At 38.1% G+C, this 26,122-nt stretch overlaps 2 protein-coding genes across 2 annotated transcripts in view; one reads left to right on the top strand and one right to left on the bottom strand.

The window, feature by feature from the left end:
- The window catches only part of LOC107566984 (unconventional myosin-X-like), a 41,826-nt gene extending 28,510 nt beyond the window's left edge, over nucleotides 1-13,316 (top strand). The window contains exons 21-41 of the mRNA XM_016252563.1: nucleotides 13-127; nucleotides 404-510; nucleotides 616-840; nucleotides 937-976; nucleotides 1,248-2,180; nucleotides 2,699-2,819; nucleotides 3,053-3,296; nucleotides 3,533-3,628; nucleotides 3,758-3,851; nucleotides 3,937-3,992; nucleotides 4,781-4,923; nucleotides 5,552-5,743; nucleotides 5,835-5,992; nucleotides 6,075-6,198; nucleotides 6,282-6,582; nucleotides 7,535-7,742; nucleotides 7,826-7,962; nucleotides 8,301-8,418; nucleotides 9,139-9,594; nucleotides 9,685-9,876; nucleotides 12,709-13,316. Coding sequence (XP_016108049.1) covers nucleotides 13-127; nucleotides 404-510; nucleotides 616-840; nucleotides 937-976; nucleotides 1,248-2,180; nucleotides 2,699-2,819; nucleotides 3,053-3,296; nucleotides 3,533-3,628; nucleotides 3,758-3,851; nucleotides 3,937-3,992; nucleotides 4,781-4,923; nucleotides 5,552-5,743; nucleotides 5,835-5,992; nucleotides 6,075-6,198; nucleotides 6,282-6,582; nucleotides 7,535-7,742; nucleotides 7,826-7,962; nucleotides 8,301-8,418; nucleotides 9,139-9,594; nucleotides 9,685-9,876; nucleotides 12,709-12,810 — 4,162 coding nt within the window. The 3' untranslated portion in view covers nucleotides 12,811-13,316. The remainder of the gene's footprint in view (nucleotides 1-12; nucleotides 128-403; nucleotides 511-615; nucleotides 841-936; nucleotides 977-1,247; nucleotides 2,181-2,698; nucleotides 2,820-3,052; nucleotides 3,297-3,532; nucleotides 3,629-3,757; nucleotides 3,852-3,936; nucleotides 3,993-4,780; nucleotides 4,924-5,551; nucleotides 5,744-5,834; nucleotides 5,993-6,074; nucleotides 6,199-6,281; nucleotides 6,583-7,534; nucleotides 7,743-7,825; nucleotides 7,963-8,300; nucleotides 8,419-9,138; nucleotides 9,595-9,684; nucleotides 9,877-12,708) is intronic.
- A 258-nt stretch (nucleotides 13,317-13,574) lies between these two features.
- LOC107567006 (E3 ubiquitin-protein ligase MARCH11-like) lies at nucleotides 13,575-18,385 on the bottom strand. The gene is made up of 4 exons (XM_016252589.1): nucleotides 17,234-18,385; nucleotides 15,527-15,682; nucleotides 14,142-14,334; nucleotides 13,575-13,603 (listed from the first exon to the last, which is right to left on the bottom strand). Exons 1-4 carry the CDS (start codon nucleotides 17,591-17,593, stop codon nucleotides 13,575-13,577), a joined length of 738 nt encoding a protein of 245 aa, XP_016108075.1. The 5' UTR covers nucleotides 17,594-18,385.
- Nucleotides 18,386-26,122: the final 7,737 nt, after the last annotated feature.

The following is a 26,122-nucleotide window of genomic DNA, read 5'->3' as shown; positions in this document are numbered from 1 at the left end:
TTTATTTGTCAGGTACTATGTGTTGATGAGGGGTTTGGTTTTGTCAGATGACCCAAAGGGGCGGTGCCTCCTCCTGCTGCAGCTCTATGACAACAGCAGTGCTGAATGGCAGCTGGGAAAATCCAAAGTGAGCAACAATGTGTAACTTTGTGTGTAGCTGGCATTAAATACTTTTGAATTTTCACTATACAGTTTAATCACACAGGTTTAGCAGCATTGCATACTGTTTTCCAATAATTATGCATGAAGTTGTATTATAGAGACACTACATTGAATATTTGTTATTTGAATTTTTTTTTAAATAAGCTATTAAAGGCAGAAGGTGACTAAAATAATAAATAACTGGTGACAAGTTATAGAACCTGAGACCTGTGACTGATGCCTATACATTGGTTGTTTTTAGGTGTTTATGAGAGAAAGTTTGGAGTTGCGGTTAGAGAAACAAAGAGAAACAGAAGTGCTCAAAGCGGCTTCAATTATTCAAGCTCATATACTGGGCTACAGAGCACGGTAAACACACTTACACATGCTTATTCACACACTCACTTCCAGTTGGTGCCATCTCTCATGTACTCCCTCTGTTTCGCTCTCTCTGCCCTCTGCTGCTGGTTATAGGAGGCAGTACAGGCGGTTGTTGCAGTGCATTGTTGTCATTCAGAAAAACTACCGTGCACTGTATTGGCGGCGGCGTTTCCAGATGATGCGCTGGGCCACCATCACCCTACAGAAGAGGCTCAGAGGGCAAAGGGCACGACTGCTCTACATTCACCTTCTAGAGGAGAAGAGGAAGAGGGAAGAAGAAGAGAAGAGACGAAGAGAAGAGCAGGAGGTGCTAGAGAGGTAGGCAGTTCAATTGCCTGTATTATCATACCTACGTATATGTTTATATTGTTTGTTTCTAAGTTTCAGATTTTCTTGTGATGTTTTTTTTTTCAGAGAGAGACAGCACATGGAGTTGGAGCTCCTAGCACAAGCAGTTAGTGAAACATCTGTCTGTCTGTCTGTGGAGAAACAATTAAAAAACAAATTAATAGTACTGTTTTGTTGTTTTTGATGAAAACAATCTTGGTTTTCTAATTAGGAAATATTGCCATTGACAGCAATGGTTATGATTATTTATTAGTTAAATTGGTTAACTTTCCTTTTCATTTCTTTTGGTTTCAGTGCAACATTCATGTGACATTCAAGTGATAGTCTGTTTATGTAGAAAGTTGGGTAACACTGTCTTTTCTCTGTGTTCAACACAGGCGGAGGAAGCTCGAAGATTAGAGGAAAAAAATAAAAATGAGCAGATTCAAAATTTCTTAACCGAGAGTGCGATACCAGACAGTATTATACCAGAGAGTAGCCCACTTCAGAACGGCCCATCTGAGAACCCTGTACCCTTCTCTATGGCAGAGAAGTCACTGGTGGAGCAGGTGTTTGATGAGGTGTTCGAGGGAGAGACAAACCAGGCATCACAGGTGGAGGAGATCTTGCGTTTGGAACGTGAGATTGAAGACCTGCGGCGACAAAAAGAGGCTCAGGAGCAGAGTCTAACCACACAGTCGTTGCATCGTCTGCAGTGGCTGCGTGATCAGGAGCTGCGCAGGCTAGAAGAGGAGGCCTGCAAGGCTGCGCAGCAGTTCCTCACCTCGCTTAACTTCGATGAGATCGACGAGTGTGTGCGCAACATCGAAAGCTCGCTGGGAGGGTCCGGAGGCTCACAGCAGGAGGTAGCCAGAGGGGAGGAAGATGAGGTGGATGAAGGCCTGGGAGTGGACGAAGACGGGTTTAAAGACTCTCCTAACCCCAGCGAGCACGGCCACTCTGACGGACAGCGTACAAGCGGAATCCGCACTAGTGATGATTCCTCAGAGGAGGATCCTTATGCAAACGACCGTATGCCTCTGGCCCCTGCACCGCCCATCGTCATACCCTCAGCCTATCATGCTCCGCCCTCCAACAGTGGCTCCACCTACTCTCACGCGGTTCAGGAAGAGGAGGCGGAGCTAATCCCTCCCGATGAAGATTCTGATTATGATGCAGATGATTATGATGAAGGAGGCATCATCATGCGGCCTCCCAGCCTCCCACCTCACAATGACCACTGGTCAAGTGACCACCGCAGCTCCTTGGCAACCAGCACCAGTGTTAGCTCAGGGGCGTATCGCTTCAGCTCGGAGGGGCCGCAGTCTTCGGTGAGTTTTTTACACGTTCTGTAGCGTTAATGAGTCCGTTTCAGTTTCAAGTGTTCCTGTAGAGCAAAGATTCCCAAATATTTTTGACAGCTGACTCCCCTTAATATACAAATAAAATACAAATAAAATATTTCACCTTTTTTATTTGGATGTTTTTCTTATCAAAAAAATTGATTAGTAATAATCAATAATTATTAGATTTTCATCCGTTTGGGAATGCTGTAGAGCATGGAGCGATTAACACCAAGGTCATAGGTTTGAGTCCCAGGAAAGATATGAAATTATAAATGATATACTGTAATTGCAATGTAAGTCACAGTTCTTTTACAATATTACTGTTTTTGCTGTATTTTGGTCAAATAAATGCGGCCTTGGTGAGCATAAGATATTTCTTTCAAAAACATAAAAAATATCTTACAGATCCCAAACTTTTGAATGGTAATGAATGCCATATCATGACTTCAAAAGCATGCATTTATGCTTTTTTATGATTGCTTATGTGTATTTCTGTGTCTCAGTTTGAAGACAGTGAAGATGACTTCGATAGGTTTGACACTGACGATGAATCATCTTACCGGCGGGATTCTGTTTATAGCTGTGTCACTCTCCCCTACTTCCACAGTTTCCTTTATATTAAAGGTAAATAGTTGCCCACTCCTCTCTCAACACCTCTTTCTGTATTATTTTTGTTTGATTTCAGAGCTTGTGAGGCAATGTAATGAAATACATGTCACTTTTTCTTCTTCTCCAATTCTGCAGTTAACTTGCAGGTGCAAACTCAAGTTTTGTTGCTTATTTCAGCTATAGGTGCATTGCCTATCTCTAGACGTACCTGTAAGTTAACCTTTGTCATCATCACATGTATGTTGCAGGTGGCCTGTTGAACTCCTGGAAGCGTCGCTGGTGTGTGCTGAAGGATGAAACATTTCTGTGGTTCAGGAGCAGACAGGAGGCGCTCAAACAGGGCTGGCTGCTGAAGAAGGGTGGAGGCTCCTCTACACTCTCTCGTCGAAACTGGAGACGCCGCTGGTTCATCCTGCGACAGAGCAAACTCATTTACTTCGAGAACGACACAGAGGAGCGGATGAAAGGCATGCTGGACATGCATGAAGCCAAGTAAGACCTCAGGAAGTGTTTCACGTCAGTCATGCTAAACTTGTCAGTCAACAAGACAAATTATTTTATTTTAAATGTGTAGCTTAAAGACCTGTTCACTCACAGATTACTTTTTCTTTTTTTGTAGAAATGTTTGATTTGAAATGGTACATAAAGCAGCAAAAAGACAACAAAGCATAATTAATTCTATGTATGTTTATTTATTTCTGTCTTTCATTTTTTTATGGTTCTATTAGAGAGATTATTGATGTAACAGGGAAGGAGAATGGGATTGACATTGTCATGCCAGGGAGAACATACCACCTTGTTGCAGAAACTGCAGAAGATTCCAGGTAAGTGTTTGTTTTAGATATATTTTTTAAAAGCGTGTGCTTCAAGCCTTGATGTTTATTTCATAAATGTGTTTATTTCATAAAAGCTCTTGACCTGAGCTTTTTAATTAATCTCTGTGTTGTGTGCAGTCATTGGTTCAGCGTGCTAAGTCAGGTGCACATGTCGACAGAACAGGAAATTCGAGAGATGCATGATGAACAAGCAAATCCTCAGAATGCTGTGGTAAGTATTACACACACACACATACACTGACAAATTTGCGGACCGTTCATAAGATATTTAGAAAAGATGTTTGTGTTTTTTATAGGGCACATTGGATGTGGGAATGATTGATTCTGTATGTGCCTCTGACAACCCAGAACGGTAAAAACACACACATATACTCTGATCTCTCCCTGGCTTGTTGTTTTTGAAACAATAACTTTAAAAAGCAGTTTAGTGGATTGGTGAACTGAACTGTACTTTACTAAGTTATTACTACTATATATTGTTGGCTCTATCACAAATTGCTTGCGATGCTCCTCTGTAGGGCTGTGCGATATTGAAGAAAAATGCGATATGCGATAACTCATTAACTAATTAAATAATGTGATGGTCGATATGAGATACGATAATGCTTAAAGTGCCACATGCTCAGATGAAACAGTTTTACTCAACTGATGCTGAGTCAGTTCTGTGAACTTCTAGCCTACAACAACTTCTGAAAGTGAATGGTAGTGTTTTACTCTAGCATTACATAACAATGTCATTTTAACATTAGTGTAATCATTTTAACATGAGTTTAGGAACGAGAATAATAAAAAGGAAAAATACAACACCGCTTAGTATTTACTCTATGAATTCAATATGCACTGATTCTTATTTAAGCTATAAAAGTTATTTAGGTAAGAGCAGTGAGTTATTTTCTCTTTGTCTTTTGTTCATGGCCCCATATATTGCAAGCCGTAGCGATATGCATATTGCGATATTTTGATCATTTCTATATATTGCACAGCCCTACTCCTCTGGATAAAGGCATTTGCTAAATTAATGTAAATGTTTAAACCAAATCACCTAATCTTACAATTTTTTTCTGGGTAAACCATCCAGTTGCATTATTATGTACAGACATTAAAATATTTTAAATGTTTCTGCTATTTTTCTCTCTCCAGGCCAAATGCCTTTGTTATCATCACAGCTCATCGTGTGCTACATTGCATGGCTGAATCAGCAGAAGAAATGCATCACTGGATTACATTGCTCCAACGCACGAAAGGAGACACACGTGTGCAGGGACAAGAGTTCATCATCAGGGGTGAGAGGTCACCTACTCAACAAGTCAAAAGCCGAGCTCAGTTATTTATGGATTGTCTGAAAATAATTTTAACATTCAGTCCATTCATGTAATAATGCAGTTACAGTTATTGTTTGAGAATGTTTCATCATTCTTCCTAGTCAGTCAGAGAATCAAAGTGAAACCTGGATGATTGAAAACCTTCACAGTTTGAGGTTTGGTTAGATAATAACAGGATCATATCTTTATTAAGATTATTTAAGAATTTGACTTTATATTTTTATATTTAATATTTTATGCATTTTTTGAATGCTTAATATACAAAATCATATAATGTTAATGTTATTTAATTTGTCAATTTTTTTTGAATTTTTTTGAGTTAAGAACATTTTATCTCCTTTTTGGATCAAATTATATACGTAATATGTATTATATAATTGATGGTGAATTTTTGAAGGATTTGGATTTGAAGGATTATTTAGTATTTGGACAAATAAAGAGTAAAATTGTATGTTATAATGTTTACTTTCAAATCAACACCACCACGTTAGGATGCCTTCAACTGCAAAACTGAATTCAATGTGAATTTCAGATGTGAAAATGTCTCAGATCTCTTCCTGTCTGCTTCTCTCTCGATTTTGCTATCCAGGTTGGCTGTATAAAGAGATTCGGGGCAGCAGTCGTGGGAATCTTAAGTTGAAGAAGCGCTGGTTTGTGCTGACTCACAATTCTGTGGACTATTATAAAAGCTCAGAGAGAAACGCTCTTAAACTGGGCTCTTTAGTGCTTAACAGCCTCTGCTCTGTGATCGTTCCTGATGATAGAGTCTTCAGAGAGACTGGTTAGCACATTTATACGCACACATAAATAACAGTACACCAACCAACCTTTACATTTTTCTCAGACTCTAACTTATATTTGTTTGTGTCTAGGCTACTGGAACGTCAGCGTATTTGGTCGTAAGCATTCATATAGGCTGTACTCTAAGCTGCAGACGGAGGCTAGTCGGTGGGCCAGCGCTGTACAGACCGTCATCGACAGCAAACCGCTCGTCGATACACCCACGCAGCAACTTATACAGGACATCAAGGTAACATACACATATATGCACATACATTCATGTTTTTGTAGCATCTTTTTCTTGAAATACTGTTGTAATCATTTGGTTTCAGGAGAACTGTCTGAATTCGGAGGTGGTGGAGCAGATCTACAAGAGGAACCCAATACTGCGTTACACACACCACCCTCTACATACAGCTCTCCTGCCTTTACCCTATGGAGATGCTCAGCACACCGGTGAGTAAAACACACACACACTCACATATGCTCAAATACACCCTAACCTTCTTCATTAACACTCTGTATATGCATGTTTTTAGCCGACAAAGGGAGAAGTTACGGCACGCTGCAGGCTGAGGCCCTCAAGCTCTTCAATGTTCTTCATCAGCTAGAGACAGAGGACAATCTCATCCCTCACATCCAGGGACTCCTGCAGACGGCTCATGACCTACGACCCCTAAGAGATGAACTCTTCTGCCAGCTCATCAAACAGACAACACACCACCCAAAGCCTGCTGGCCCTGCCCACATCTGTGGCTGGCGAATAATAGCCTGCATGTGCTGCACATTTAGCCCTGCCTCCAGAAGTATTCTCAAATACCTGAAATTTCACTTCAAGAGGTCAGTGAGAATTTTCTGTGTGTGTGTATGTGGAGTATTTTGTTCTGTCAGGCTGACATAAGGTTAAAAGAGAGAAATTAGATAATTTAAGATCAATTCAGTACTCTACAGTTCCGTTTTTTCAGTTTTCGTCAGTTTTCGTTTTGTTTTTTTTATTCTATGGACCTTTTTCACATTTCCGGGATTCTCAGCAGCAGAAGTTGTCATAGCTGGGTAAACGTCTATAGCAGTGAATAGGAGACTACCACAGATATAATTTTTTGCATATACATTTGCTCAAACAGCAAAAGAAAAGCTCCATGATAGTGTTTTCATGACTTTCAAAAAAAGGGGGGGAAAGAGAGACTGATAACAGCAGTCAGAGAGAACATTGTCAAATTTAGCATCACTCTCATAGACGCTGTATTAGAAACACCCTCTCATTAGCGTTAACTAGTTTTTTTTGTAATTCGATGCAAAGGTAATATAATACAAAGTATAGTGTTCTAAATGTACATAAAAACATTTTTTTAATGAACACAAAAACCTTTGTCAGTCTCATTAAATAATTAGTCAAAAAGGGCCTTAAAATATAGGACCAACATTAAAATAAATACAAAAAAAAAGTGATACAAGTGAATTTAGGCCTCAACATGACAATGTACAGTAAGAAAATGAATAATTAAGAATAATAAAGTATAGAATATATACAGAATAATTATTTTACCAAAGATTACATTTAACAGTGTCATTAAATTTGTAGTGTTCTTAAAGTTTAACTTAAAGTGAGCCTTAGACGACGACAAGAGTAATTTAAATAAAAAAATCGAGGAAATGACAATTTTCTAAAATATTAAGCATCCCTATGAAAAATCATGGCTGATTATGCCATTATGAATATACCCAATGAGAGGGAGCTAAAGAGATTTAACCATGTCACAACTGATTAGACTGTGACTGATTTTCTGTTCAGGACACGAGAGATGTACCCAGGCACTGAGATGGAACGGTATGCAGCCTTCTCTCAAGAAGCCCTGCGGCATGTGCGTGGACGCGAGTGTGTTCCTTCACAGGAGGAGCTGAGGGCCATACTAAGCAGACAGGAAATGACATCCACAGTTTACTGCCACGGTGGCGGGTCCTGCAAAATCACCATCAACTCACATACAACTGCAGGAGAGGTACGTAAACACATCCACACATATGCATAGGAACTCCAGAACCACATTAACCTGTACATGTGTGTGTGTCTGATGGTCTCCAGGTGGTTGAGAAGCTGCTGAAGGGTCTCTCAATGGAGGACTGTAAGAACATGTTCGCTTTGTTTGAACATAACGACACCACAGACCGAGCCATAGAGAGCAGGACTGTGGTGGCTGACGTCCTCGCTAAGTTTGAAAAGTGAGTCTCACCTCGAATTACCATCCCCTACAAATATAGATATGGATACAGTTAAAACCATAATCTGATGTAAAGTGATTTAAAGGTGCTATAAAACGATTTAAAACTTCTAAAAACATGTCAGCAAACATAAATTCATGAGAGGCAGAGAGCGCTTTCTGATTGGCTAAAAAAAGAGTAGGTCGCTCCTCAGTTTAAGGCTGGTGTAATTTCTGTTAGGTACTATAGAGAGATTTAATGCATCATGTTGCACAGAAAATCATTGTTTACAGCACTTTTTATTTATATATTTTTTATTATATGTGGTGACATTCTCTCTCACTATTTCTCTCATTTAGGTTGGCAAATAAAGGACAGGAAGGAGAGGGCTGGAAGTTTTATTTCAAGCTTTTTTGTTTCTCAGAGCCTGAGAGCGTTCCTGCTGACAGTGTGGAGTTTGCATTCATGTTTGAACAGGTTTGATTTCACTTCTGATGCACATAAAAAACAGGGCTATTGATCAGTTAAAATTGTATTCATTTAATTAATCACATGTACAAATATTTGCAGAGAACATTGTGGCAGCTGAAAAAAATGTGTAGTCATTACAAAAAGTGGCTTTAAAAGTCAATAATTTTTACTTTAATAAGTCTATTTTTGATGTGTGTGCACATGCAAACAACTGTGTTGTCTCACTGTTTTCAGAATCTTACATCTGTAGCACCACATTTATTAATATTATGTCATGACTGTAAAAAATGTATCATGAATTCCCTGCATTCTGTTAAAAGGACAGTTCACTCAAAAATGACAATTCTGTCATTTACTCACCTTCAAGTTGTTTCAAACCTGTATGAGCCTCTTTCTTCTGTTGAGCACAAAAGAATATATTTTGAAGAATGTTGGTAACCAAACAGTTGACGGTAGCCATTGACTTCCATAGTATTTTTTCCACTCTATGGAAGTCGATGGCTACCGTCAACTGATGAGCGACTTTTATGCTCAACAGAAGAAAGAAACTCATACAGGCTTGTATGAGGGTGAGTAAATGATTACAGAATTTTCATTTTTGGATGAACTACCCTTTAAGTATGCATGTACATAGTTTTTAATAATGAAACTAACAGATCTTTAGGGTGATTTCTTTGCTGTCCGTGTTTAACAAATGCATTTTCAATGTCTCTTTCTCTCTCTCAGGCCCATGAAGCTGTCATTAGGGGTCAGTATCCCGCTCCAGAAGAGACTTTGCAATTTCTGGCTGCTCTTCGGCTCCAGTATCTTTTGGGAGACTACACTACCCAGAGTGCCTTGCTTGAGTTGGAGCAGGTGTTCCCTATGGACCGCCTGCATGCTCGAGTACAGCAGTCCGTACGGTGCTTTGCATCTGCCACGCCATCCACAGAAAGAAAGAGGGGCAGTTTTCTGGAAGGCACGCTGAGGCGGAGCATACGAGGGTCACTGGGGCGACAGCGCCAAGGGGAGGGACCTGCAACCATAGAGGTGTGGCTGCAAGACGAGAAGGCGGGGCTGAGAAGTTGTTTGATGGAAAAATGGCGTAAACTGCAGGGGATGGAACAGGACCAAGCCATGAAAAAATACATGAGTCTCATCAAGGAGTGGCAAGGATATGGATCAACCCTCTTTGATGTGGAGGTGAGCGTGTACGCACATGCACACACACATACACACACACGTGATCCATCAGCCAGCAGGGTCACTGAATAAATTCTCTCTGTTTGTCAGTGTGTAGACGGTGTGTATCCCGGAGAGCTATGGTTGGGCGTGAGTCGTAAGGGAGTGTGTGTGTACAAGCGCGGGGAGGCGTGGCCTCTGGAGGTGTTTCCCTACGAGGTGATTCTGTCCTTCGGTGCACCGCAGTCAAACAGCTACAAGATCAGCGTGGAGGGACGAGAGCTGCTCTTCAACACCACCATGGTACAAACTTTCCATATTTACTTGCATGCTTCCCCCATAAACAACTCTAAAATTTGTCATTTATAGTAACTTGTTGCCTCATCGGTCAAATCTTTCACAAACCTGTGGATCATTTGAGTTGGAAATGACCCATTCTGTGAGTTAACTCGAGACTCACTCCGACTGAATGAATCAACTCATCAGTGAGTTTTTAGCTTGGGAATCGCTGCTAGAATCAGTCTATTCATGAATGAATCATTCAGTGGGGTTTGTGCAGGGCTGTCCAGACTCGGTCCTGGAGGGCCGGTGTCCTGCAGAGTTTAGCTCCAACCCTAATTAAACACACTTGAACCAGCTAATAATAAATAACACTAAAATAACACCTGCAGTGCATATTATATGAATTTTTATTTTAATGAGAGAACTATATTTCATTCAGCTCCACTGTGATCATTTCTAAGACTATAAAATGATGCAACTTTCAAATAAATTTCAATTAAATTGTTTGTTTCTTGCCGTTTATCTTTTGTGAATGATTTAGACTGGTTGTGACAAACACACAAAATCCAGCCTAGAATTTCTGACGCTATCCGGTGGACAAAACGTGACAATTAGATTTAAAAATCCATATTCTCAGGGGTGCACATACGTTTTTTCAGGCTGGTTCTCATAAGAGCACCTGAAGATTCGGTTTGGTCCTCACACTGCACATAGTAAATATAACTATACAAAAAAACTAATTAATAATAGTGATAATAATATTGCACTATATTTAGTTTTCTTTTTAATAAAATAATAAAGTGTGAAAATACTATTATATTTTAAAATAAAAAGGGTGTATTAATTAAAAGTACAATTATTTTTTATAGTAAACTTAAAATAAAATGCTAACATTTACTCTTTTTTTTCTTTCTTTAATATATGAATTTTCATCATTTTATAACTTAAAATCAGCAAGCTTTTATTTTGGTGGGTTGCCGGCAGTAAGTATATGGGCTGCCGACTGAAGAGCACCAGGGAATGAAATGTCGCAGTTTTGCATTGTGTTTTGAAAACTGCAGTGGATAGCCTAGACTTATGCATTCGGCTCGAATAGAAATCTTATGGAGTATTACAGTTTGTCGATCTAAAATGGTAATTGTGCATTAACAGCTGTCAAATGAGCGGTCTGAACTTATTTACACAGCACATTTTTTTATTTATTTTGGCCACGCAGCGTACCACTTACGTGCACCCCTGCATATTCTGCACTTCTTTATATTTTGTATTCATCGTCTACTTTTTATTTATTTATAAAAAATTTAAAGAGTAAGGCAAAATCCTGTTTTTTGTGATATGACCCTCTATAGCAGGGTTCCTCAAATCTTACCCTGGAGGTCCAATGCGCTGCAGAGTTTAGCTCCAACCCTGATCAAACTCACCTACCTGTGCTTTTCTAATGATCCTGAAGACATTGATTAGCATGCTCAGGTGTGTTTGATTAGGGTTAGAGCTAAACTCTGCAGGAAAGTGGATCTCGTGGGCCAGATTTGAGGATCCCTGCTCTATAGCGTGTAAACTAAGATGCTCTGTGAGCTGAAGGATCGTCTAAGCTTGTAATAATGATTCTGCACTTTTGAGACACCTGGTGGCCAGTTTCTGAACTACAACCCCATACAGGAAAACAAAATCTACAAAGTAAATAAGTCTACAAAGCCCAGCGTTGAACCCAGGGCTCTTCAAAAAGTGTCTCAGACAGATGATTAAAGTCAGCAGTGAAGGATATTCCATCTCAAGACGGACATCGTCCAACCGTGAGCGAAGATCTTCAGAGTCTTCATCAGCCTGCTCTTCAAACACCTGCAACTGAACCTTGAGCTCCTCGTTCTCAATCGATCTCACCTCCTACACACACACACACATACAGATGGAGAACTTAAGTGAAACTGAAATTTTTATTGTGCCATTATCTAAATCAGTGATGAGTTAGACATGGGCTGTCCAAACTCGGTCCTGGAGGGCCGGTGCCCTGCAGAGTTTAGCTCCAACCCTAATTAAACACACCTGAACCAGCTAATCAGGCTCTTACTAGGCATAGAAACTTCCAGTCAGGTGTGTTGAGGCAAGTTGGAGCTAAACTCTGCAGGACACCGGCCCTCCAGGACCGAGTTTGAACAGCCCTGGGTTTGTGAATAAGTTCAACAGGTTTATTGAAAAAAAAAATCACTCAAAAAAATTATTCATCATGAATCAGACAACACTATCATGTCTCAGAGTAATGGAATGTCGTTTTTTTTTAATGTAGTGGAATAAAAATGATATACAGTAAAATGTTTCGCAAAATAAAAGTGATACAAATACAGTAATAATGCTTCGTCAATGTCCACCATTGCCACTTAGCAACCACCATAACACCCAAATTTTACACAGAACACTCCTCATAATTACTTCAGAAAATATTAAAAACAGTCAGTTTTATTTTATTTATTTATTTGTTTGTGTTTGTTTTTTGGACATTATGAAGGCCTGAATGTTCATATGTTTCTTCCAGGATTATTATTTTTGTTAACTAAAACCATAAAAAACATTAACAAAAACTTTATTTATAAAAAAAAAATGTGTTAAATACGACATTGACTGAAATAAAATAAAATAATTTCTACACTTTTGTTTAGTTTAACTTAAAATAACTATAAAATAAAAATAATACTAATATAAAAATAAATAAAATAATAATAAATGGAAAAAATGCAACAAAACGACAAAAAAATTTAATTAAAAAAAATTAAAACGTTCAAAATATCAATAAAACTATAACAGTATATTAATGATACTAAAATAACACTAGATTCCTCTCTGTGTTTGTCTCTGTAGGTGATGGGCATTGCAAAGCTCATGAAGGCTTACATCAGTCTAATAGTGAAGAAACGTTTCAGCACTTGTCAATCCATCAGCAGCCACGGCAGCAACTGGTGATCTCTCACTTCTGACAAACACTTTTCATAAATGTGCCTTTGAGGTTAAGCATCGGCAAACGGAACAGTTTAATTACGAATTCGCAAAAAAAGTGACCCTTAAATGCTGAGTGCGAAAAAAACAAAGACAATATCATGACACACTTTCACAACAGACACTATCATGTTCCCACAGACACACACATTGAGTTGTTGTGCTTGAAACTGTGCCACACATACAGGTCTGTTCACTGAGCCCCATATTTTACGTTGCATTAACATTTTAATTCAAGTCCAGTTGCATTTCTTTGGAATTCTGCAGGCAGAAAGTCCAGTCCGAATTAACCAGCACTCAAATCCAGTGCCTTTAAAAAACACAGAAATATACACACATATGCAAACACAAAGAGTGCCCTTTTTGTCTGTTTTATCTGTACAATGTTTATAATGTATGTTATATATATTCTAAAGAGCTGTATATTTTATAAACCTTTTCTGTTGAACAGCAGGATTGTGATAATACTATTATAATACTACTCATTTTTATAATGATATTTCTACTCCAATTTATTGATGAAATATAAACTTTTAAACTAGTGGCTGTCATAAAAACAAACATACATTAAATATCACTAACAGGTTAAGTAAAAATAATGAATATATAATATAGTGCATATATTTTTCAAATGCTCTCTAAAGTTTTTTTCCCCCAAGCTAACAAGCTATGGACATAGAACGGCTTTTCTGAGGAAAAAGTAACGTTACGTGACATTGTTTACAAGCTGTTTACTTGACTTCTTTCCGTGGTTGTAACACTGATTGAGTGATTCACAAAACATGATAGTTTTCAATAAGTTGTACTGTTACTTAAACATAACTTCTGCTGGTCATTCATGTTTATTTTGTGCGATAAATGGGAAGAAACAATCGGCTTGAACTGGGGTGGCTTCAAAAATCTGTCACGCCACATTAGAACGCCAAAACAAGGTGTTTTGTTTTGGTAATATAAATTAATCGAATTTGAAAGATGAAACTTTGTTTCAAATCAAAATCATGCTATTATTAGATGGGAGGTGCTACAAATAAGTTTTAATGCTATTTTAATGCATCAGCCGAAAACAGCATAGACTAAAAGGTCGATCTTGGGACTTGAGAATCGCTATTATTCACTGAAATGAAGATCGATTAAAATCGATTAATCGTCATTGTCAAACCAGCCCAACTTTTTACAGGGTATTTTAGATTTGTCAGCCATAGTTAAATGGACATGAACCCGCAAAATCTGCATATTAGCTGGAGAAAACTGAGTTGTATAGGACTAATGTGGTTTTCGTGCATATATTTGTGACTCACCGATACACACAATGTCCATGACTGCATACATGCCATAGCAGATCTGGAACAGGATGTCACTGCGTTGCCATAGTGCCTCCGGGCTCAGTGCTGACCACAGCAGCCATGATACACTGGCCAACAGAAAGATGCCACCCAGCAACACTGCAATGACCTGAACCTTCTCCACCAGAGTCATGGTGACAGTCTGCCACTGACAAAACATACAAACACAGTCACTGATTCAAGCTCCAGGCTGAGACTAAAGGCTGGAATACACTACATGACTTCAAATCTGAACAGATTTTAAAAACATTTGGAATCATACACTTACAGACTTTGTAAATAGTCACAGAAAAAAACGGGGCATCCTGCACTAAGGTTTACACAATAACAGACTTTCAAGCTGTTCTGAAAACAACAAATTCAGGCAGAAACATGTGCCTTGCTGCTAGGAGATGCATGACAAATGAAAATAATATGTGTGTTCTAAATGTGTCTCAAAATATCAAACATGTTTGACATCCTCTGACTGGATGAAATCACGGCCTGATGAAAAATATCTGTACTGATCACACATTACATGATTTTCTGTTAAATCTGTCAACTCAAATATGCAGACTGGCTCTGACTTCTGGCAACTATTTGTCCAGACTGTAAATTGGGGGAAAAATCCGGGCAAAAGTTGTGTAATGTATTCCAGCTTTAATCTGATCATAAATGTCATAAAAATTTTGTTTTTAATTCAAAATCCAGTCACCATTGGTGACAGACAGTCAACAACAAACACAACACAAGCTGTGGTGTCTGATTCGCAAACAAATTATTCTGATCTGGTTAATTTGATTGAGTTTAAAAGTTGTGTAATGTATTCCAGCTTTAATCTGATCATAAATGTCATAAAAATTTTGTTTTTAATTCAAAATCCAGTCACCATTGGTGAGACAGTCAACAACAAACACAACACAAGCTGTGGTGTCTGATTCGCAAACAAATTATTCTGATCTGGTTAATTTGATTGAGTTCGTGAAAACGAAGTAGCAAAGTCCAAACCACAACTATAACAATAACAAAACCTAGGAGTGTTGGAATCACTTTAGAATCACTTTTTTCTTGCTGATGACTGAAAAAAACATTGACAGCCGTTCAGAAACAATTCACCCGAATTTAAAGAGTTTGAGCATTCAAAGTGGCGGACGAAACTGCAGTGCAAGCTTATAATAAACAGAACGTTATAGTCCGCTGGTATGGACACTAATATAGTTATTGTTATAGTTATCTTTATCATTCTTGGTGTGAATGGGAATTTTAGTTTGAATCAGAAATGTTCTGTTCAAAAATGGTCCTAAATGCTTCATTTTTGGAGTCATTTTCTTGAGCGATATCATAAATCCCAGTGTGTTTACCTGTTGTGGTGGTTTGATATGTATAGGCAGGATGTTGAATCTATAGTTGCAGAGTTCACAGCTCCAGGAGCCCTTCTCACTGATCCACTTGAGCAGACACTGCTGATGAGCATGTCGGACAGAACCAGCACAGCGGCACGGGCTCAGCAGCTCCCCCTGCAGCCAATCACAACACACACAGACAGACGTGTCAATCAGCCAATCAAAATAAAAGACAGATTCAGTTGAGCTGATGATTCACTGCTGTATCATTTTTTTATTGTGTGCCTTTGCAGATGAGTTGAGCATTGAGGTTGTGGAACCGTGAACAATGGCACACATTAGCGGTTTTGTCTAAATGAGGAGAACATTTAGAGTGAATGAAACACTATGCACATAATGACAGAGATTCATCTCTGTGAGTGGACGGGAAAGGATTCATCTGTGCATTCATGAATAATTTCAGAAACATCCTCATTTAGAACTATAATGAGTCTGAAAGAGAATGGAACTCATTCACACACACTTACACACACAAACACAAGGCGCCTCGAGGAAGCACATTAGCCGCAGGAAGGGAAGAGCATTAGACATGAATGGCGCAACAGGTATTCTAATGGATCTCACACACCACACTGTCTGTTTAAAGCATTAAGAATCATCAAGGTTTCCAATATTCGAATAATTGCATTAATTATGTAGGCCCAAAATAAATGTTTATGTACAAGGCTATATTTCTCATGCTATCCTAACACTTGTCAACAGCTGGATTTATTTGTGAACTGCTTTGACCGCCATTACCTGCATAAGACCAACATCAGGATGGGACAACCAAATTCAGAATTCATCAACTGGCTCTAATGTAATTCATGAGTTTCTATTTAAATTGCATTAGCCACTCTCATTGGGATCACTGGCCTCTAACCAGATTTCATCTAAAAAAAACGCTTTCCGTATATGAACCTAGGAGGATTGTCAGTGATTGATTGATTAATTGATTGACCAACAGAAAGTTGAAACTGAATTTGAATTGGAATGATAGGAAGAGAAATTCAACACAGGTAGTGCATTGTAGGAAATGAATTCCTGCTCCACAAAACGTAATTTATTAAATAAGTTGAAACATATCAACCAAATACAAATTACTATAGGTTTTTTATATATAACACTATATATTTAGAATTATTTAATATATAATAATGTATGCAAAATATATAATTACAGTTGTATATACTTTATTGTGATATCTGTTTATGTTACACTATTAATGTTTACGCATTCGATGCTTGAGATAAAACAAATCTGCTAAATGAATAATAAAAATTGCATGACATTCAGATTCGTTTGCTGTTTACTCAATTCAAATTCCGTTCAAGTTCAGGTATTGAATTGGAGTTTAAAAGACATTCTCAGTTCAAATCTGGATGCGCACAATCCTGGCTACAACCAAAGACGTCGTTGTGACGCATACACACAATACATCAGGGATCCTCAAATCTGGCCCACGAGATCCACTTTCCTGCAGAGTTTGGCTCTAACCCTAATCAAACACACCTGAGCATGCTAATCAATGTCTTCAGGATCATTAGAAAATCACAGGTAGGTGACTTTGATCAGGGTTGGAGCTAAACTCTGCAGCACATTGGCCCTCCAGGGCAAGATTTGAGGAACCCTGCAATACATAGACCGACAACAAATAACGCAGACGGAACGAACAAAAGACTTCACCTGCTCGGCTCCTTGAAAGCAAATCCGACAGCCTGGAGTCGGGATGCAGCTCTCGTTGCTGCAACTGGAGCCCACTGTTTCCGATTTCCCCGCGCTCTGCCCGACGATGTCCTTGTCCTCGGCCGGTGTTTCCGTCCCTGCCCGTGCACCATCCTCGCTCTCGATCTCTGTGATCGGATCACCCGCTGCCGGTGTTTGAGCTCCAGCGCCCGACTGCAGGTCATCCTCACTGAGCTCGCCATCGCTCCCTAGCACCGTTTGGAGCTGAATCTCTGCGGCGGCTACGATATCGGTGGCGCCTCCCGGTGGTTCATCCACCGTCTGCACGTTCAGCGGACCCGCCTCTGCTTGCACATCCATGAATGACGGCACTTAGATCAGAATGAAATAGCAAAATGATGGGGTTTGAGCTTTTACGGGCCTCTATCAGATTTTCCACGGCTCTCCTTCCCTCTGGGATGCATAGGTCTGGCCATAGATCTGCGTCTCAAACCGCATGCGTTCTTAGAAAGGCACACGCTTCTGTTGAAAGTTGCAGATGTCCAGGCTGTGCGGCGTGCTGTGCACCGTGTCTCGTTGGCTGAAAGCAGCTTTTCCCCGGATGACACACTTCCATCCGGGCGCGGTGCTGGAACACCGAGCTGAGAAGGCACGAAACGCGCATAACCACACCGCTAACCTTCACAAAAGAATCCGATGTTCCGGAGTGTGTGAGTGTTGAGAGAGCGAGTAAAGACGAGCGACGGAGCTGTAACTGGCGGGACAGTCGTTTGGGTAACTGTTCTATGATGGACCCGCGAGCCACCCGCCCCGGAGCCACGCGCACTTTGCGCTTACTGCCCTTTCCAAGATTTACCATGGTAACCATAGTTACCCACTAGGTGGAACGGTGGTCATTTGATATTATGCTTAATATGAAATAAAAGCCACCACTATGAAACAAAGTAGGAAGACTGAAAGGTTCTTACGGGGGTATGATACCGGTAGCCTACCTTTTCAATTTCAAGTGATTTTTTTTTAAACATTCTGTCAGTAATGTAAAGAATTGCCATCAATGGCATCTAAAGCTAAATCAATATAACCTAAGATATATATTTTGCCTTTAGAGTGGTGACCGAGTTTGACAATTTAAAGATATTTAAATATTAGCATTTTTAATTATTATTACGAAAGCAGTTGAATTTTAATATTGTTCAACAATTTATTTATACAAAAAAAAACGTATTCAGAAAGGCATTGTTGATATGCTGGATAACGTTTAAAAAGAAACAAACAGCAAATAAATACGAAAGTAAAAAAGATAACTTAAAAATAGACATAACTACAAATTCTATTCCTTTGGCAAATTCAAGCTCACCTTATTATATTTTATATTATTTTATTATATATATATATCCTAAATGTTATATATTTCAAAGAAAAGGAGTGGTAGGAGAGTAGTCTGAATTGGGTTCTAGCATCATGTGCCAGTTAATTATTCATTGCGTCAGGTGGTCGCGTCAGGTGGCTCGTTATGTTGCGTTCTAAAGTCTCGCGCGACAATTCTGCATTCTGACCCATTTTCCTGTGCGCTCGCTCATTTGTTCATATGATGTCCTGTAGGGATAGCGATTGGTTCTTATCTCAGACCTTCCCCGAGGTGATTTGATAAGTCATTAACACTCCGTTTGAAACCTCTACAATGAACTTCCTACTTCCTACTAAGTGAGTTCTTCGGTGGGTCCTTATATAGCCTTCTATATATTCACTGGGGTTTTTTCTAGGCTTGATTGTGTTTATGGGGTGCAGTCTAACATGTATTAAAGAACCCATGAAATCAAAATTAAAGTGTTTTGGGTGTTGGTATCAATATGTTAGTCTTAAGGTTATCTATAAGGCAGTGTGCTCCAAAATAGTGACAAAATTCGCATTTAGAAGATATAAGCATTCAAAGCTTGCAGTTCGTCACTTCCGCCAAAACGGCTCAACGATTTTGTTGACGTCACATCGTACTTCAGCTTCTCATCAAACTTTCTGTCCAATTATGGAGGAAAACATGGTTATTACCTATAAATACTGTATAATAAAGTGCATTTTAAAATTTTGCGTAATATATACCCTTGTAACGCTTTTGTGTCAATTTTGTGATGTAGCTGATATATGCACCTTTTGTAAAAAAGAAAGTGAAGATATTTGTCATTTATTTTTCTCTTGTAATGTTTCATCACTTTTCTGGAAAGATTTGAGTTCCTATTGTTTTTCTAAAGTTAATATGAACTGTAATTTACACATTAAGGATGTTGTTTGCTTTTTTGAAAACCAAAACAAATCTTTAGAATCTGCTGTTAACTTTTTTTCTCATTTTGTCTCTCATAGTTGAGGTATACCTATGATGAAAATTACAGGCCTCTCTCATCTTTTTAAGTGGGAGAACTTGCACAGTTGGTGGCTGACTAAATACTTTTTTGCCCCACTGTACATTGTAACATCTGAGGGGCACGTTGTAACATGACCATATAACAGCTTAAAATGTTATCTGATCAAATGAAAAAAATATACAAGATAAACTAAAATATTTTGTTAATAAAATAAAATTATTTATTTCAAATGAAATAATGGCGTTTTTTAAGAATTAAAAATAATCTGATTTTGGAGTTTGACAATGAACACATTGCAACCATGCTTGGGACGGCCCACATAAATAAGCCAAAATGCTTTACATGTCTTGAAATAATAATTTCTTAACATTAAACATTGACTGTCAGTCTTTATTCACCTGTTTCTCGTCGTTTATCATTAAAATTTGTTAAAATAAATAGTGTAAATTACATAGTTAATGTCATAGAATAGCACGGCAGGGCACATTGTAATGCAGTGTTACATCGTGCCCCGTCTGTGCTACTGGAATTTAAAACTGGTTACTGTCTTCTGATAGTTAGCGAAGCATTAAAAAATCATTTAAACTGATAAATAACAGATTGGAGATTAAAATAATAGCAGATTTGTCTACTTTTAAATGAGTAATAAAAACTGAGATGAAAAACGTACTTAAGCCAGAAATATAATTTTACTATGGTAAAATAAATGTTCAGTGATATCTTCAAAAGACTTTTGAATTTTGGTGCACTTTTTTTCTCTATATAATGTTGATATAGTAACTAATAAATACTGTAAATTTTGTTATGCTAGCATGTGTGGAAATATTTAAACCACGCGTGTTACAACTTACCCCGCGTTACTTTGTGCCCCGCGCTCCCCTATTTTTGATACATTGTGTAATGTATGCATAGTTGTATTTCAGTAATGTCATCTCTGAATTGTTTGCAATAAAAATATATAAAAATAAATAAACTTTCTGTCCAATCAAATGCTCTCTAGAATCCGAAGCGCCCGCCCCCTACACTATAAAATAGACGCTGAAGCCGCGGCTGAAATTGGTCACTTGTCCACAGAATTAGTATTTTCTGTACAGTGAATGGCACGTAGTGCACTATATAGGGGACAGGGAACAATTCAAACAGTATAAATATGCTTTCCATTGTGGAAAAAAAGAAGTCTGGTTTTGTGCTGTGTCACGCTAACCACCGCACCGCACACACGATAACACGGAGCAGATCACATGCGCGAGTCGGCGCAGACCACAAAATGTATCGGAGCTATTTCAATTCTACACAGAATGCTATATTTTATAGCAAAATCGATGAGATTGTGGCTGGCATACCCTGTCAAATTCAGCTTTACGGAGCTCAACGGCTCTGAACAGCTCTAGCCCAAGCTGTGATATAAACGAACGCTATTGGCTATTTTAAAAAGGGGCGGGGCTGCTTGATATGTCCCGCCCTGTCTTCCTGTTTCAGTTAAAATGACGTCATCACATAAGAGTAATGCTGTGTTTCTAAGCATTTCAGGGGACCTTTAATGCTTCGTTTTTTTAAAAACTGATTATTTTTCACATAATTTACTTTTATTCCACACAATTCTGTCCCTTCTCTGATAAAGGGGCTGATCTTTTTCTGTTTTTATGAAGCCCCACCCTCAGAAATAGGCGATGAGCTCTGATTGGTTAGCTGGCCCAGTGTGTTGTGATTGGCTAAACCGCCTCTAGTGCGTGTCTAAACGTCCCGCCCGTCACCTCAGTGGCATGTGCTCCAAGCTAGGGATGGGCATATTGATCCAAAGTATCGATATATCGATACTGACGCGAGTATCGAAAGTATCAATACTCAAACAAAAAATATCGATACTAAGGTGTGTTTTATTTACCAGTGAATTTGCTAATTTAACACACAAAAAAAATCGTACAATATGCATTGAATTGAACGAATAACCTTTGTTAGCGAGTAATTGTGTAGGATAGAATTATTTTCCTGCTATAAACGAACGCTATTGGCTATTTTAAAAAGGGGCGGGGCTGCTTGATATGTCCCGCCCTGTCTTCCTGTTTCAGTTAAAATGACGTCATCACATAAGAGTAATGCTGTGTTTCTAAGCATTTCAGGGGACCTTTAATGCTTCGTTTTTTTAAAAACGGATTATTTTTCACATAATTTACTTTTATTCCACACAATTCTGTCCCTTCTCTGATAAAGGGGCTGATCTTTTTCTGTTTTTATGAAGCCCCACCCTCAGAAATAGGCGATGAGCTCTGATTGGTTAGCTGGCCCAGTGTGTTGTGATTGGCTAAACCGCCTCTAGTGCGTGTCTAAACGTCCCGCCCGTCACCTCAGTGGCATGTGCTCCAAGCTGGTATTGTAAACAATGGCTTCATTAATATCACTTATCAGTTTGAGCCGGATTGAGAAGCAGAGAATATTATTGAAGAGGATCGTGCAGAACCTGTGCAAGCACGGCTTTTAATGGTAGGCCTATGTTTTTTGTTTGTTGTTGTCTCATACTTTTAGATATACTGTTATTTGTAAATGCTATTGCTTATGTTAGCTTTTAATATAGGGTTTTATCCTGATTAAAGCTTTAATACAGTATGGCAACTGCACGCATAACGCTTCTCATAGCTATGTGAAAATAAGTGTATAATTGGAACAGTTCATTGTTGGAGCCGAGTTTAATGAGAGAGAGATGCAGAGAGTGTGCAGAGCAGGGGACGCGAGGAACAGTATTTAGAACGCTGCTTTAGAACATTGATTTTGAAACTTGTGAATCCATTAGAATCCTTAGAAGATAGAATCGCGATTCATATATAAATAGATTTTTACATGCACCTCTAGTTTTCTCTTCCTCTTCTCTAAAGCAGCGCAGCATGGCCTCGCCCCCTTTGTTGCATGTTCCTGGGGGCGGGGTTTATCTGGGTTTATGATGTCACGAACCCGGGAAGTAACTTGTTGTAGTCCCTACCAGCCGTTTTTGTAGGCATTAAACTGGCAAAATTTTAAAAGATCTCCGTTTGCATTGAACTTTCAGCTTCGTAACTTTGCAGATATTGTTTATGCTCAAACAGCAACATTACACACTAACTAACGTTAAAAAAGTGAAATCGCAATGAACCACCCCTTTAAGAATGCACACCTTTAGACCTATTTTTCTATGTTGTTTATGTTTTCCAATTTAATGGCATTATTCCGTTTAAAACACTAATGGAAACTGTTCCAGTAAAACTGTGGGAATATGTAAATGAGGTCGCTGTGATTGGTCAAACCATTGTGTTCAGGTGCGTCGTTTTTGATCTAAGCATTTAATCTGTGCATATTTACAATTTTACTGATTTAACCCTCATGTTCTGTTGTGATTTTACCGTCTTTATTTTTGAATTTCCTGTTGCTAAAACTGTACCAAGATGCTGTATAAGTGAAGAGTCATCTACTATTTTTCATCAAACAGCCCCTCAAAGGTTTAATTTTAGCTTTCCACAGATCTCCATGGGTGCATTTGTCACACTTACTGATATAAATACAGTGCTGTTGCCAGATTTAAAGTTCATCAACTGATGTGGTGTTTCTGTCCCACAGGCATATGTGCACAGTGTTTTATGGTTTCTCTGAGGTTGTAATTACCGTCTGGTTCTCGGCTGTTGGGTTTATGTTGTGCGTTTCTCTCAAGGGTATTAGGTAGGCCTTATGGAACGTGTACATAACTTGCTTACCACAGGTAATAAAACTGTATAGATCCAACTCCTGCTTGGATTTGTCTTTGCTTAAAGGTTAAAGATGCTATTGCTGTTACTTTATGATTTGCTGTAAGCATGTCCTATTCATTTTTGACTGAAAGAAAAAAAGAGGCTAAAGAAGTACGGTGGGTTCAATGGATTGCACTGTTGTTTAACTTGCCAGTTGTTACTTTAGCTGACGAAACATCTTTCAGGAAAAAAAAACCTTCAGTAGACTAAAACTTCATTTGAAAGTTGTGAGTTGTGAAAATTAAGTGAACTAGGACCTTTATACAGTGCATGTCATTGTAAAGACTGTAAGTATATCCCTCGCAGACTTGGTTTCATCCTTGTAAAATTCAGTATATGGCATCAACCCTGACTAAGGCCTTTAGGTGAGAAAGGAATCAGTCTGTCTTAGCAAAAGTGCTTGCAATGTTAAAGAAGAAAATACTCCTACCCAGGTGCTGTGGTTTAAATGGATGTTCATTTTTTAGTAGAATCTTACTAACCAAAGCAGTATAGCATATAATGAATTTCAAAAGTATATTTGTGTGTTTTTACAGGCCAAAAATGTCTAGTCATCACTGCTTGCTTGTCTGGGATCAGTGCACAGATGTCAAGAGAAGTTTAACCTACTTCCATAGTCTGTGCAACACATTAAGGGATTTTTGTTTTTGAATTTTGACAGTGTAACATGACTGGTAAAGTGGAAAAACAATGTCCTGAGAAAGATGAGTGGTGCAGAGGTGTTTTGCAGAAATAAATGAAAAACAAATGAATCAGAATGTGTGACCTTTATTCACCGACTATGCTAGCGCACAGCATAAACCACAAAACACACTAAAGGAGTTTGACCAGTAATGGGAGACACAACAACATGGAATAATAAAGTAAATAAATAAATATATTTGGTAAGTGACAACATGTACAGAGAGACAAAGACACAAGATAAATCAGTGCCATATCTGTAAATGATAATGTATAGATTACATGATAATACATTTCAATATCCATGCTTAAATTAAACAATCTTTTTCCAGGTGAGTTAAAGATGCACATTTTGGCTATCAATTATTTGCTCTTAGATTTAATTGTTTCTCTTTCATACCACCGCTCACCAGCAAGAGGCATCATAACCACTCTGAACATTTGGAAAGTTCTTCAATTGTGTAGTAAAATCAATAGTATGTTCCTGCACAAACGGAGGCTGCAGTTCCAGGACCGCAGTTCTAGGACCCGGTTCTTTTGTAACAGCGCCATCCGAATTGGATCACTAAAGATGAACGACATGGACAGCAATCAGAGTGAGTAACTTTACCGACTTTCAATTAAGTTTTATTTTATAACCTTAAAACGATGCAAAGTTTACGTAGCCAACGTGAGAACTGCTAAGAAATAATAATTAATTCCCGATTGCTAGTTTTATTGATTATCACGATGTTCTTAATTCGTGGCCATGATTTAAATAAGCTAAACCTTGTTGACATAATGACTATAAGAAGTAAATCTAGCCAGCACATTAATTAAACTTAAAAAGATGATAAAAGCATGTTGATGTGAGATGTGTCACATCTATTAGTGTGAAAACTTGTTTGATACTTCATCTGCAGAGGTAAAGAGACTGCTGGACCTCATTGTAAAGTTACAGGGATCTGAGGAGCATTTAGTGGTACTTAAACAATGTTCACATTTAATCATCATTAGAAACAAACTCATAGTAAAGGTTCACCAAGGGTCTTAATTAGGAATAACATTAACAATATATTTGAACTATGCTGCAAATTATTGTATCTTTATCTTAAATGTACCAATTTCCTCAAAATAACTGTTTTTGCACCATGGTTTGCCCATAGGTATTTAATGTGGTCTTATTATTTATAAGTGCTCTTTGTCTGCTTTAAGTGAAGTAACTTCACTATACTTAAAGCAGACAAAGTCCACTTATAAATAATAATAATAATAATAATTTTTCTCAAACAGACATAAGATCAGATGAATGTGTACACATTTGCTTTGAACTATTTTTTATTGTAATATCAATTTGATTATTTTGATGGTACCCTTTAGACAACTGTTGATAAGTAACTCTGTGACTACATGCCAACTAGCAGTCATTAGAGTATTAGACTGTCTGCTAAATATCTGCTAACACTTTTTTTTGATGGTTCCCCAACAGATATTCTACTGACTATAAGCAATTTTGCAAGTACATCAACTTATTCTACCAACCCTAACCCTAACTAAACCTACTAATACTCTAATGAGAGTTAGTTGACATGTAGTTGCAAAGTTGCTTATAGTCAATAGACTAAAGGGGACCATCAAAATAAAATGAAATCTAATAAAAAAAAAGTTGCATTTTTTCATTTGAAAGTATTACAACTGATCTTAAACTAGCTCACAGCAAAATTAATATTAACCTCACAGGAAACACTCAAAACAACACTTCTAACCACTCACAAGATGTAGTAACATACTGTCCAGATCTTAAATAAACAATGTCAAGATAATCCATTATAAATTAAGTGGATTTATTATGGTATTCATTGTGTGTTATATGTAATCATACTCTTAAAAGCTATAACCACAAATGCGTAAGTATTATAATGTATTATAAATGTTATGATTATTTATGAGATGATACAAACATATTATTAAGGGTTTTTATAATTTTTTTATCCATTAATTATAATGCCTTAAGAAAACCATGATAATGTATTATACAGTGGGTACGGAAAGTATTCAGACCCCCTTAAATTTTTCACTCTTTTTTATATTGCAGCCATTTGCTAAAATCATTTAAGTTA

The sequence above is a fragment of the Sinocyclocheilus grahami genome, unplaced genomic scaffold (assembly GCF_001515645.1).
Source record: "Sinocyclocheilus grahami isolate Dianchi unplaced genomic scaffold, SAMN03320097.WGS_v1.1 scaffold1120.1, whole genome shotgun sequence".
NCBI lineage: Eukaryota > Metazoa > Chordata > Actinopteri > Cypriniformes > Cyprinidae > Sinocyclocheilus > Sinocyclocheilus grahami.
Note: the sequence above shows the minus strand (reverse complement) of the source record. Positions and strands in the feature narration are given on the sequence as shown.